Source organism: Muntiacus reevesi, chromosome 8, assembly GCF_963930625.1.
Source record: "Muntiacus reevesi chromosome 8, mMunRee1.1, whole genome shotgun sequence".
NCBI classification, from domain to species: domain Eukaryota; kingdom Metazoa; phylum Chordata; class Mammalia; order Artiodactyla; family Cervidae; genus Muntiacus; species Muntiacus reevesi.
The window spans coordinates 37483000-37497757 of record NC_089256.1 but is presented as its reverse complement, the minus strand read 5'-3'; the positions used below and the strand labels follow the sequence as shown (position 1 = coordinate 37497757).

At 38.8% G+C, this 14758-nt stretch overlaps 2 protein-coding genes across 7 annotated transcripts in view; one reads left to right on the top strand and one right to left on the bottom strand.

The window, feature by feature from the left end:
• Positions 1 to 9037, bottom strand: part of ATP6V1A (ATPase H+ transporting V1 subunit A) — a 58335-nt gene extending 49298 nt beyond the window's left edge. The window contains exons 1-2 of one of the 5 annotated variants that reach the window (XM_065943399.1): positions 8893 to 8968; positions 4252 to 4312 (exon numbers count right to left, since the gene is read on the bottom strand). The gene's annotated coding sequence lies outside the window, so the exon portion shown is untranslated. Of the gene's footprint in view, positions 1 to 4251; positions 4313 to 5391; positions 5411 to 8892 lie in introns of those variants that run through there. The other 4 variants (XM_065943396.1, XM_065943397.1, XM_065943400.1 and 1 more) reach the window with 4 other exon arrangements.
• A 701-nt stretch (positions 9038 to 9738) lies between these two features.
• NAA50 (N-alpha-acetyltransferase 50, NatE catalytic subunit) overlaps positions 9739 to 14758 on the top strand; it is a 29156-nt gene continuing 24136 nt past the window's right edge. The window contains exon 1 of one of the 2 annotated variants that reach the window (XM_065943402.1): positions 9739 to 10055. In XM_065943402.1, coding sequence (XP_065799474.1) covers positions 10048 to 10055 — 8 coding nt within the window. In that variant the 5' untranslated portion in view covers positions 9739 to 10047. The remainder of the gene's footprint in view (positions 10056 to 14758) is intronic. The other variant, XM_065943401.1, reaches the window with a different exon arrangement.

Sequence of the window (14758 nt, the reverse complement as noted above, 5' to 3'; positions counted from 1 at the left end):
CTCATACTGATAGTTATACTAATTAGATATGATGGCAACCTATGCTATCACGTGATGGTACGTCACATGTAATTCAGGGATGCTAAAAATATTAAAGGCATTTAGCTATTCAGCTTCCCAAAGACTCAAGCTAAACGGCAGATTTTGGCAAAATACTGAGGACAAACCTGACCTTCAGTGCATCCCTGAATGGAAGAATGATTTGGCAAAAAACCACCAAAATTCAAAATGTACATATTGTTTGACTTGCCTCTTTAATTTTCAGGAATTTACTTTATCTCCTAACAAAATATCTACTATAGCACTATTTCTTACAGCAAAAAAAGAAAAAAAAAAGAATGTCCATTAATATGGAGAAAACAGCAAACATCACTTGTGGTAGTATGAGAGGCTGTGGTGTTAAGATGGTAATCTGGAAAAAGACTCTTTTCCTTCAGAGTTCTATTACTTATGAACTGTGTGACACTGGTGGGCATTTAATCACTCAAAGCCTAAACTGCCTCATTTGTTAAATGAGGCTACAAACAATACCTAGTCTCCTAAAGTTGTTGTGAGTCTTCCATGACTTAATTGAAGAAAAGTGCCCAACACAGGAGTAAATTATCAATAAATGTCATAGGATGATGATGGTACATTAGTACAACTGAGTATTAGAGGATTATTAAAAAGAATGAGGAGTCTTTAACTGTATCAATGTGGAAAAATCTCCAAGGTAATATTGCTAAGTGAAAAATGTAATGCCCAGAATATGATGAGATGCTACCTTTATGAACAAAAAGAGTAAGCATGAAGAGGGAGAAAACACACATATGTAAGAATCTAAAATTTTCACTATATTTGTACATGTATCATCCATTCAACTTAATTAAAAATATTGAATGATTAGATGTGTGCTAAAACAACTAAGCCAGGGGATAAAATTACTATATATATCTAATTAGGTGAGCAAAGAGCATAGTAACTAAATAATAATGGCAAACATGCATATAGCTCTTATTATACATATACCAGTAATTCTAATCACTTTTCTTATTCATTTAATCTTCACAACACTTAATGAAATAACTATACTCCTAATATCCTTATTTTAGAGCTAAGAAAATGCAATAAAGATAAAAGAAACTTCCCCAGGATTTGAGCCAGTCTGGCTTTAGTACTTATACACCTAACCTCCTTGCTAGCTATACTGCCTCTCAATACTACTCTAAGATTACTTTTATTTAGTTTTGGTTGCGTTGGGTCTTCGTTGCTGTGAGCAGGCTTTCCCTAGTTGCAGCGAGCTGAGGCTACTCTATTGCAGTACATGGGTTTCTCATGGTGGTGGGTGGCTTCTCTTGTTGGGCAGCACTGGCCTAGGGCACTTGGGCTTCAGTAGTTGTGGTTTGCGGCCTCCAGAGCACAGGCTCAATAGTTGTGGAGCATGGGCTTAGCTGATCCCCAGAATATGGGAATCTTCCTGGACCATGGAAGACTGGCAGGCAGATTCTTATCCACTGCACTACCAGAAGACCTAAAATTACTTTTTATTTATATATATCCCAACTCTTTCCAAAAAGAATTCGTACATTCTTCAAAAACGAAAAACAGAACTCCCATATGATCCAACAATTTCACTCTTGGCTATTCTTTTTGAAGAAAGTAAAAACATTGATTAGAAAAGATATATGCACTCCACTCTGTTCTTTGCAGTATTACTGATGATTGCCCAATTATGGAAGCAACCAAGTACCCATCAACAGATGAAAGGACAAAGATCATGTGTTATACACATACAATGGAATATTTCTCAGCCATAAAAAAGAATGAAATCTTGCTATTTCCAACAACATAGATGTGGATGCTTTCAACAGGTAACAAATCTCATTCTAAACCATCTGCTGTTTTCCATTATGACTTTGAATAATATATTAATTTCAGACTCTTAAAAGGACTGAAATCAAGTACAAGATTAGTAATTAGTTAAAATTACTTTTAATTTTGCCTTACAGGCAACCTTGCTTGAAGCTTTCTCAAGGAGAGTTAATCTTCTACCTAGTTTTTTTACTCACCAAAACCTAAATGTGGACTTCTCCTTATGCTGTCATATGATTACATCAGGTGACAGACTCCATACTTGTACAATATGCTCTATTATCCCCAAAGAAGAAACCATTTCTGGAAGACTTAATATTCACACAAAAATAAAATCTGTAACCCTATATTATAATGCCTATCACTTTCCTATGCATTTTTGATGACACCTTCTTATTGGGTGCCCATGGGTTACCACATATACAAAGTTAAGGAGAGTTTACGGAATTATCAGTGTAATTTATACACTTTCCCTTCAGATACTTAAGTAAATAAGACAAAAAAAATTTCAGACAATTGCCATTTCTGGCAATCCCAAACAGCAGGACTGCTGGATGGAAGAATATGTATTTTTAATATAAACAGATACTGTCTTATTGTTTACTTAAAAAAAACCCCACAAAATTCTAACAATTTACATCTTCACGAGCATTTTGAGAAAATCCTCTATCACACATCCCTGCTCCCAGTAGGTTTACCACTTAATTTTTACTAACCAGAAAAAATTTCATTGTTAGAATACTGATTACTAGTGAAGTTACACATTTTTTTCATAAGTCTGTAGAATGCTTCGATTTTTAAGTTCTGGTCATATGCTTTCCCATGTTTCTGTTGTGTGCACTTTTAACTCTTCAACTGTTATGCGTATTTCAATTCTCTTAAATCTATCTTCTATTTTTGCCATTGAAATAATTTTCATTTCTTTGTGTTCTCACATTCCTATGTTTACTTCCATGACTTTCAGATTCCCTATCTTGGTTTAAAAGATAATTACTACATTTAGAATGTAAATATAAAAAAAATTTTAGGAACTAACATTTTTAATATTTTAAATGTTTAAGTTTTTAATCCATCTTGAAATTGGTTTCTGCATATGCTACAAAGTACTGGCTCAATTTAATTTCTTCCAGACAGATAAGCTGTGTCAGTTATATTTACTACATATGTCCCCTTTTCCCCCACTGGATTGAAATATCACCTTGCCATATATTAAATTCCTTTATATTCTGGGTTTACTTCTGCTTTTTAAAATTCTGCTGAACTTACAAAGGCCTAAAAATATACCTTCACCTATAAACTTAAATAACATGTTCATTATCTAGATAAGTTGAAACATTTTCACTTAAAGATATTCAAGTAACTAAGAAGAAACCATCATTTAAATGGCTCAATTCTCCATTTCAAATTAAAAAACTTTTGCTGCTCAAAGCAATTAACACTAATTGGAGAAACTCAAAACATACAATAAATTTTAAATCTTTCTTAAAACTCTTAATCTAGAGATAATTACTTATTTTGCTGAATTTCCATCATCTTTTTCACATATGTATATACAATCATTATTACAGTTTCTGAATCATGCCCTTTCTTCATTTTTATAAATGTTTTCAAATGTAATCAGCCTTCTCTACTTTATTTTTAAATAAACACTTAAAGATTAGTCTGGCTGTTTTTCATTGCTCAAGCACAGGTGGAGCTCTTCTACATTATATCATGCATGGCATGTTGTTGATATAATTTTTAAAAATGTTTGTTAACAAAAGAACAATAGTTTCCACAGATAGTACTAAAATTCAAAATTGAAAATTTTATTGTAGTAGCTAGTCATAATACTGAGGGCTTGCCAAGTGGCTCAGTGGTAAAGAACCCGCCTGCTCATGCAGAAGACGCAGGAGAATGGGGTTTGATCCCTGGGTCAGGAAGATTCCCGGAAGAGGAAAGGGCAGCTCACTCCAGTATTCTTACCTAGAATATCCCATGGACAGAAAAGCTTGGCGAGCTACAGTCTATGCTTTTGTAAAGAGTTGGACATGACTGAGCTGAGCGACTCAGCATGCACTCAAAGTCACAATATTGACGCCAAGAAAACAGCAACAAAAAACATTAGGTTAAATCTCAAAATACCTATGAAATACCATCAATTTTTGAAAACTAATTGCAGTTGTGAAATTCATTAAATCAAACTATGAACAAATAAAAAAGCAAGTTTAAAATAATCATCAGATAATTTTATTCACACAGTAACTAATTATAAACATGACTTTAATAGTTCCAGGTAACAAAATTACTATGAAAATATACATCTATTTCAGCTGACTATAAATACACATACTATGTCTACGTGTTTACTATACATATATATAACATGTGTATACTGTATATATAAAAGAATACACTTACATAAACCAAAGTCACTTTCAGTTCATAGCAGGGAACAAAAACATAGTAGCTTTTAAAGTCTCTACAGAAAAATGTAAAATATGGTTACTGATCATAATTTATTTCACTGTAATAGAAAATTTGATATTAAAGAGAATATTCAATAATCTCTGCATAAAATCTTTCCTTAGAACAAATGAGTTATTTTTTTAGGATTAAGGTGAAACATAAACTTATGCTAGCTACACTTCAATTATTATTTAACTTACTGATATTTTCCAAAACAAAAATAAGATATAAAAACATTTAGAATAAAGGGCAGAAATTTAAAATATAAGCACAAACTCAAAAGTCTCTCCTGTACAGGTTGGGATAACTTTAATACATTTCTATAAGAATTCAGAAATAAATACCTCTTTAAACTGATTCCACATATTAATGATCACAAGCTCTGGAAAATCTTTATACAGAAAACAGTCCTTGCAGTTGCCAAAATAATGGGCTTTATATTGATATTTCTTAGATTCTATTAATAAATCTGTTTTAGGGCTTCCCTGGGGGTCCAATGGTTAACAATTCACTTCGTAATGCAGGGGACATTGCTTCTCGGCCTTTTGGCTAAGATCAAGTGTAATGCAGGGGACATGGGTTTGAGCCCTGGTTCAGGAAGATCCCACATGCTTCGAGGAAGATATGTTCGTGTGCCACAACTACCGAAGGTGGTATGTCTAGAGCTAATGCTCTACAAGAGAAGCCACCACAAGAAGTATGCAACTAAAGAATAGCCCCATCTCACAATCAGAGAAAAGCCCGCACAGAATGAAGACCCAGTGCAGTCAAAAATAAAGATAATTAAAAAAATAATAAAATTTGTTTCAGAATCTTTGCTAGAGGTACATTTTATTTGCTATTGGTAATAGCCTTATTTCAAAGTTTACTCCTTTCTCCATATCCCAAACTTGTTGCTTAATTTTATAGTATATCTAAAAGTCTCCATTAGAAATTCAGTATGTTATGTATACTCAAACTGTTGTTGTTCAGTTGCTAAGTTGTATCCAACTCTTTGCAACCCCAGGAACTGCAGCACATCAGGCTTCCCTGTCCTTCACTATCACCTTGAGTTTGCTCAAATTCATGTCCATTGAGTCAGTGATATCATACAAACATCTCCTCTGTCGCTCTTCTCCTCTTGCCCTCAATCTTTCCCAGCATCAGCTCCACAATGGACGGCAACTAGATATCAGTAAAATTAATTTTTAAAAGGTACAAAGTATGTACCAAGCCCTCTGCATTCATGATCTAATTTAACAGTATCTATAGAATAGATTTAAACATGAGGAAATTTAAGCTTAGATTAAGTAAACTGTCCAAGGTCACACAGCTTAAATATGTGGTTAAGGCCAGACTTGAACCCAGTTCTATACGATCAAGAAATCTATTCTTGTAAAGTCTGTACAATCTTGCTTCACATTTAAATACCACTTAGTTTTTAAAATATTTTTCACATAGATTATTTAGGGTTTCTCTAATTTGAAATCTTAATACCCTTGACAGAAAGGTCCTAAACATCAAACCTTAAGCCACCAACTCCAACTTTTCTAAAAAGCATATAACTGAAGTGGCAGTGCTGAAGGATGTTCTACTGACTTTTAGTCTAGTGCTATAGCACATGTAGCCTTTTACATTAAATACAACTCACTCCACTTTCCTTCCCTCCCATATCATCCAAAACATTAAAAACATGCTGTGAAAATAAGTTGGTCACTACGTTAATAAAGACCACCTGAGGTTTATATCTACTCTACTGACCATGATTTTGATGGCTACTATTGACAATTTATGAGCTTCCCTGGTGGCTCAGAGGTTAAAGCGTCTGCCTGGAATGCGGGAGACCCTGGTTCGATCCCTGAGTTGGGAAGATCCCCTGGAGAAGGAAATGGCAACCCACTCCAATACTCTTGCCTGGAGAACCCCATGCAGGGAGGAGCCTGGTAGGCTATAGTCCATGGGGTCAAAAAGAGTCAGACATGACAGAGACTTCACTCACTCACTACTGACAATTTATACTTGAAAGCCTGTATCTAGTGCGTTACCTTAGAAGGCACTATGATCTGCAGGAATTTTAAAACTAGCTTAATCTCCCTGTCCAGTTGTCTCATACTCAGTCAATAAACAATTTATTCAATGCCTATCAAGTACTTCATCATCCAGGAGCTAAAGACAAAGAGTAGAGACACTCCTTGAATTCCTAGGAGTTTTATAGTTTATTAAGGTACAGCCCAGCAAAGAGTAATTAAAAACAGTGTTCTGGAGGTGAAATAGAGGAATAGAATATTGTGCAGTATTTTACAGAAGTGAGTGCCTAGCTTGGCTCAGAGGAAGAAAGCATTCTTGGTGCCGGCCATAATCTATAAAGATAGTGACATATAAGCAAGACTTCAGAGTAAGCATACAAGAGGTGTTGGGGACTCAAACACAAGAACCCCTGTGTGCCATTTAATACTGAACTTCAGCACAGTTCTCTAATGAATGTTAAGATTTCTATATAGGGAATATCCTGGCAGTCCAGTAGTTAGGACTCATCCCTTTCACTGCCGAGGGCCTGGGTTTGATCCCTGATGGAGGAACTCCCTCAAGCCGTGAGGCATGGCCAAAAAAAAACCCTGAGAGATTTCTACATATAATACTCATTGATAGACAAAGCTAGTCTCACCATGCCACACACAGATCACTTGTTTGTGAAAACTGCGTACAATATCAGAACTCTTTTTCAAATTCAACTTTAATAGTAATTCAGTCACCAATTCCTGCTGCCAATCTTCCAGATTTCATTAGTGGTCTAAATGATTGCTTTAATAAGATTCCTAAAATCAGGGGAATTGTGAAGTAAAAGTGCAAACTCATTCAATCTCTTTCACATTGACATTTTCTCTTCTAGTACTCAATCCCTTTTAGCCTGTTTTCTCTATCCCATTTTTGGACTTAAAGAATCCTTATTATTTGGTGAATTCATCTTATTTGGTGAAATGCCACCTGGGCAATGAAGAAACACTGCTTATGTTTTTCTGCCCTCTAGAGATCAGGGAATCTCACTCTGGAGCAAATTATAGATAAAACTATATATCAGTAGCAGACATACTGAAACATAAACATCTCAACAGAAAAGATATATACCAATAAAGATATATGCACAAAACAGTAAAACTGTAAAGCATAATAGTAGTCTTCATTACTTAGAGAAAGCAAGAAAGATATTTCGGATTATCTTATCTAGTAATGAGCATCAATAGGCGAGTTTCTCTATTTTTGAACTTGGCTTTAAGGTTTAACTGAGAAAATGATTTTTCAGATTAAGAAAAAGTGTAATTTAAATTTTAAAAATCAAATTTGCAATTTCTGCAAGTCCTTTCAATTTAAAAGCAGGAAGACACTTTCTGAATTTGTAGTGTAAACAAGAGTTTAACCCCAAACAGAAAAACATGCTTCCATAAAGCACACTGTTTGGGGTCAAAACATTGGTTACGTTACTACATTGGTTACTACATGAAATGGGAGTACACTGGGTTGGGCAAAACCCTAAACAATCATTTCTGCATTTTCAGAAAATACTATTCATCAAAATCTGAAGAGGTCACCTGGAGTTTTACAAACAGGGAAAGGAACGATACAAATGCTATTTAATATTAATTTAGCATTAGTTAAGGAATTGATTGGGAGTAGAGATTAAGCAGGATTTTAGGGAGAAAAGGCAAAAGGATGTCAAAGGCAAAAAATATTTAGACTTAACCTCCTTACCTTTAAGTTTACGGTCAAACACACTGGTTTATTATCTTTCAATTTGTTTCTGTAGAATTACTCCCTTTCAGGGAAGTCAGTTCTGCATAAGCTAGCCTGGGTCTCCTGTAGATCATGACATCGCAACACCATCTTTCAACGCCTCCTCATTCAATCTAGACTGTCGCAGTAACAACACTGCCTGTTTTTGAAGCTAGTACAGCTTTACTCTTTCAAGTATCCTCTCCGTTTCTACACCATAAAATTGGAGAAGAGAAAGGTAAAAAGCCACCTTTTACCCTTCCAGACCCATTCAAAAGTTGTGAATATCTTTCGCAGGGATGTCAGATAAAAACTCAGAATTACTGAAAATGCACACTAGGAAGCAGTGTGCAGTGACTCTGCAGTGAGAGAGTGTCTGCATCGCGACATTCTCTCCTAAGCCTGTCTCACAGGAGACGCCTCTGCCTCCGGGGTTTTTCCCATCTCCCGGTTCCCGAGTCGGGAGCTTAAGAGGAAGACCTTACAAGGCCTCTGCCAAAGAACAGGCTTTGGGGATTGAGACCTGGAGACTATCGCAGACCCCAACTAATGCCTGAATCAACCCCACTACCCGAAGCCCCAAAGACTCGAATGGGGAACCATAATGGCCGCACTCACCCCTAGCCCCAAGAAAGGTGAACATCTCAACCCCTAAGTTGTAGGGGCGACCATGGTGGCGGGAGGGGGGCGGGGGTCAAGATAAATGGAGAAACGAGATCCTCGCCGGGGCAGAATGACAGCAGGAGAAAGCCTGGGACAGCAAAGGCCACTATTCACATTCTCTCATCTCCTCCTCCTCCCACCCCTTCTATCCCCACCAGCCGCCGGTTACCGGTCGCCGCTCACCTGCCGGGGCGCGAGGTGCAGAAACTGTACCGATCACCGACCCAGAGGCTCTGTCACTGCGGGAGGGGAAGTCTTCAGCTGCAGACGGGGGCGGGCGTAGGTCGTCACGTGATCCCGAGCTCCGCCCTGTCAACCCCAGCCGGGCTGGCTGCATCTCCGGGGCTTGTATTTTAGCGGATCGTTTGAACATTAATTTCCTTGCGATTAGATTTTAGAAAGGAAAAAAAATGTCCACAAAGATCAGGTTGTAAAGTGCAACGCAAATCGCGTGGGTGGAAGGGGTTAAAGTGCATTGCTAAGGAAGTGACCTTTACGCCGTGGTCTAGGGACCGGAAATGGCAATGGAGTTCCGTCCCCGTGGGGCCTGCCGGTAAAATCCCCAGGCTTAGAGGTTTGGTCAATCACGTGATATCGAAACTGAAAAGTGTTGGACGTAAGCCAAGTTACCTAGCCAATTGTTGACTACGTTTATTTGTCTTAAAAGCACCTCATTACTTTCCACAGGCTTCTTTACATTTAGAGGAACAAGATTTATGAAATCTTTTTAGGAGACAGGTGCATTTGAAGGTCATACTGGAGACTATCAGCTGGGAAGACCAGAGTCAGGGAAGACTGAGCTTGTTGAAGTGCGAGAGGGGAGAGGGAGGGGTGGAAAAATCCGGATTTTACCGCCAGGGCCTACCAAGCAAGCCTCACAAGTTGTGTCGTAAAGAATGGGAGGAGGAAGATGACGCCAGACGGCACAGCCCAGTAGAAAGATGGAGGTCTTAAAGTGGAGGGGGAAGGGTACGGGGAGGCCTGGAGTGCGGCTGCGCGAGGGGCGGCCGACGCGCCGGCGCGCAGAGGGGGCGGGGTGAAAGGTCAAGGCGCGGCGGCGGGTCTGGCTGGTGGCGGCGGGCGGGAGGCTAGTTCCCCGTGTGCACGTGTGGAGAAGCTGCTGCACTAGCGCGGCGGCGGGAGGCACCTCCGCCCCCTCCGAAGACGCAGGGCCGCGCTAAACTCTCGCGGCCTCCGTCACCCGCTCAGCTCCTTGCCTTAGGCGAGGAGGCCGGCTTGTGGGGTTGAGTGGCCCGAGCTGAGGGCGCGGAGAGCTCAGGGCGGCGACGACAACGGCGTTGATATCGGCGGTAACAACGGCCTCAGCAGGCGGGGAAGATGAAAGGGTGAGGAAGGGCAGCGGGGCAGGGCCCGACCGGCGCGGGAGAGAGGCTGTGAAGGAGGGATGAGACTCTGGATGAAGACCCGGCGGTGGGAGGTTTCTGGGCTTCTCTGCACACGGAGGGGGCGGAGGCTCGGCTCGGGCTGTTGGCGGGCTGAAGGGCCAGCGGAGGTAGGACTCGGGGAACCCAGGATTGGGGCCCGGAGGACGAGTGCGGGTTGCTTGGAGAAGAGCTGCTGAGCGGGGCGGCGGGGAAAAGCTGTTGTGAGGCTCCTGAGGCCTCCTGCTCCCCGGGAGCGAACGGCAGAGCCACCCGCGGCCCGGCACTCCGAGGGAGCGGTCCGGTTGTCCTCTTCAGATCCAGGCTCGACACTGAGAACTGTGGTCTTTGACACCTTTCGGGGTTATCCACACTTGGAAGCGGCGCAGAACCTTCTGGAGAGAGCAGGAATTGGAATAAAGAGCACGGATAGTAGTATTCAGAGCTAGTGACTCAACTGGATTTGGGTTGGGTCAGAGCGAGTGGAGGAGGGGGAGAGAGCGTGAGCATTGGAGACTTGGGGTGCCAAAATGTTGAAGGAAGTGTTACTCATCAATAGGTGGAGCTATTGCTCCAGCACTTTCCTATTGCTCCTGGGCCGAGAGGGAGTCCTGGGTTCCTAGCAAGCTTTCTTACGGTGTTTGGCAAAGTTAATATTCTTTCACAGGTTACCTCTTGGACAAAATTAGGGATTATTTTGGTTCGACTATTTCCGTTTCGATAAGATGTCAACTTACTACTCAGTTACACACTGTTAAAGTATTAATTACATAAAACGGTGTTTTAAAATATTGACGGAGTTAGCCCTTGCTTGCTTTTACCCTCCTTAGAGAAAGAAATGGAATCTTATAAGTCAGTGTTAAAAGCTTTCTGAGGTGGCTGAGTTTTTTCTGTTGTAGCAAGTCAGTTAAAGAATTGTAACTATGTTTTGAGTTAGGGAAGGCTTTCAAACTGTTCCACAACCCTTTTGAAGAAAGAGTAAAAGTCCGTGTTGTAAGTAATCTCATACTGCCTAAAACAAGGATTTAAATACTACTTTAGTGTGTGTATGGGGCTTCCCAGCTGTTAAAGAATCCACCTGCAATACAGGAGACAAAAGAAACGCTGGTTCGATCCCTGGTTGGGGAAGGTCCCCTGGAGGAGGAAATGACAACCCACTCCAGTATCCTTGTCTGGAAAATTCCATGGACAGAGGAGCCTTGCGGATTGCAGTCTGTAGGGTCGTAAAGAGTCCCGCGCGACTGAGCGCACACGCCACTTTTCGTGGTGTGTGTATGTGTTTGAGGCCGCAGAAGAGGTCCAAGAAAATTTAATTTGATCTTTGTTGTTAAGTTGTTTAGTATTAACGTTTAGAAAAAAAATGAAGAAATTTTCGCAGTTCGTGCGTTATTTCACATCAAGTTCTAAAGAGTTCCAATCAGGATACTAATCGGGGGTATGGGAAGTATGTGCTGCACTTGAATCATAATCTAGAATGTTGGCTATTTTATATGTGATCCAGTATAACTTGGCAAGTTTTATCTCTTTCTTTCCTTGAGTATGAGTGCTTTCTCTTACTTGTTTTTGTGTTCTCATTGGCACTCAATACTTACTTGCTTTTGTTTAAGTAATAAAAACGAGGCTGAAGAGTTGTTGGTGTTGAGGTTGTCCGCGAATTTATAAAGAAGGGTCTCCAAGGAATTATTCTGGATGTTTATATCCAAATTCTTTTGGTCTAGCTCAGTCTGCCTAGGATGTAATGCCCTTCTTGTTACTAACTTGGCAGTAGAAATGGGGTCAAACAGCAGTTAATATTCATATCTACCATCAGTTAATATACTCATGAGGCAGTTAAGAGTCCTTAAGTCGAGTTCCTGTCACCTCTCACGATTGGGAGCTTAAGATCCTGTTCCTAATGGTAAACTTTTAACGTGATTTCAGAGGAATAGACCTTTTACTTCTCATATGAACTAACTCCTATTTAAGATGGAACTTTAAAGTTTTTTTCACTTGTTAGTCTTATTCTTAAGACTGAACAAATGAAGACTAGATGTTATTTAAAAGATTTTTAAGGTCCTTGAGTTCAAAGATGTGTATTGCTGTGTGCAATGTAGTCAGTGTTAATAGTCCTGCCTCTTGGTTTATATAGGCCTATGAAAATGAAACAATGGGTCTGATTATGTGGTTTTTGTAGGAAATTTTATTTGCTAAGTGTTTTTTTTTTGTTTTTTTGTTTTTTTTTTTTGATACTGAGCTGATTGAACTGTAAGTTGGATAGAAATACCTAAAACTGAAAATATGTAGAACTCCTAACTCTAAATTAATGTACTGTTTGAATATTTTGCATTGTTACCTATATTGTCTATCATTTTTAAGCTTTTAAAACTTAAGTATCCTACCTGGTTTGTTCTTCATATTTTTGGTTTATTAGTAGCAGTAGGACTTTCTACGGTATTGGCGTGTATTTGCTTTTCCGCCAAACAAGATAGATTTCCAGTTATTAATTACCACATGTGTTTATATGCATGGTCTAGAAATTTGAAGTATATTACTTGAGCTGTTACTTCCTTTGTACCAAGGTTGCTTGTTTTTTTATGAACCAGAGACTATGATTGAATCTGTGGGAGGTAAGCTGATTATTTTTATCTGTTCCTCTCTAGGGAGGGTGATACTCAAACAAGAAGGTATGTTGTACACAGCCCGGACTGAGATGGCAGTGTGATTAGTCAATACAATAGAAAGTAAAACTGAATCCGTTTATCCTTCAACTATAGCAAAGAGGTGTAAATTCTAATAAAGATGTCTAACTAGATGTGAATACACGTGAACAAAGTAAAGATGATAACACCAATAAAGTAAATAAAACAGTGTAGTTTACCAACTGAAGTGTTAAAATACAAAGATTCTGGGGACTTCCCTGATAGTCCAGTTGATAAGACTCCACATATTCAGTGCAGGGGGCCTGGGTTTGATCCCTGGTCAGAGCATTAAATGCCCCAAATCGCAACATCTTTACCTTGGGTATTGGTTGAAGGTCTGTGTTGTTCAGTTGCTAAACTGTGTCTGATAAGCTCCTCTGTCCATGGGGTTTCTCAGGCAAAAATACTAGAGTCAGTTGCCATTTCTTTCTCCAAGGGGATCTTCCCAACCCAGAGATCAAACTCCTGTATCCTGCATTGGCAAAATCATTGAGCTGTTAAAAAAAAAAAAGTCCTAACAAATATAAAGGAGATTAAAATGAATGTAAACTGCAATATGATATCTATTTTAAGATCCAGATGAACAGGTATAACAACATCATAAATCATAAGATGAGATGTTTGCATCTGTCTGTAAATATGAACTCGAAATTTATAAAGTATATCTACTACCAATATAGATGTGTGCATTGGTAAGTAATGCTGTGTTGTCATCAGTGTTATTATGATCCCCCCCCACCCCACCCCCTAGTTATGGACAGCTCTTGGTGAAGTTCTGAACAAAACACAGAATAATCAAGAATTTGTAGATTAGAAAGGATTTTTAAAGGCTATTTATAAAGGCATTATCTTTCCAAGTCAGTGCCTTTGCCTAACCAAACGAGTATCTATATTAAATTTCATTTTGATCAATCCTCTCTTTTGGTCTGTAGAAATCCTTTTGACTCTTGGTTTTATGTCTTCCAGCTTTGTGCCATCTGAGAAGATATACATTTTCAATTATTTAAATGGTGTCCTTTTTTCTTTTTTAGAAGTGCAGCCTACAGAAACCATTAGAATACCAGAAGTATCAGTAGAAACGTCTTTTCCATCATAGAAATGTGAATTGTATGGATTATAGTTTAATAACTACAAAATTATTTAATTGTGCTGTCATAAAACACTCCTTTCTCTTAAGCTGTTCTCTTCCGTCGTCTCCTAGTCACGCTCATTCAGTGCCTGACTTACTAGCAAAATATTAGTCCTGTCCTGTCCAATACAGTAGGGACTAACTAGAGTTGGCTGTAGAACAGTTGAAATGTGTCTTGTGTTACTGAGGAACAGAATTAAAACGTCAGTTGTTGGACAGTTTCTATGTATGTTTCAAACAACTTGGACATGTGAGTCCAGTGTAAATTTTATGAAATGTAAGTGCAGATAAAATATTTCCAAGGAAAAATTAGCATCTGAATTGAGATGTACCATTAGTGTAATGTACACTGGATTTAATAAGTGCTTACTTACTATGAAAAATGATTTTTAAAAATATCATTAATTTTATTTTGATTACATGTTGCAGTAATTTCACCTATTTCTTTTTGTCTTGTTAATGTAGATACTAGGGAAAAATTTTTTTTAACAGGGACTTGAACTTTGGACCTAAAAATGTTTAAATTATATATGTGACTCGAATTATATTTCTCTTGGGCGGTGCTGTGCTAGACCCTTGGGGGGGGGGGGGGAACAGATAAATGTCTAAAACATGATCTCTTCCCTTGGGATCTAGAACACAGATGGTAAATGTGGGACATTTATCTGTGGGACAACAGATAGTGTGTGGCTGTTAACACATTTGTGGTAACTGCTTCTCATTTTAGATTAAAATATTATAATCCAGTCAGATCTTCTGAGTAAAGGAAGAGGGGTATGCATTTGCTTGCCTGAGCTAGTGCAGCCTATATTCTACCTTTTTTGGATAATTATTTTGGATTGGATAATTCACTGGAGAAG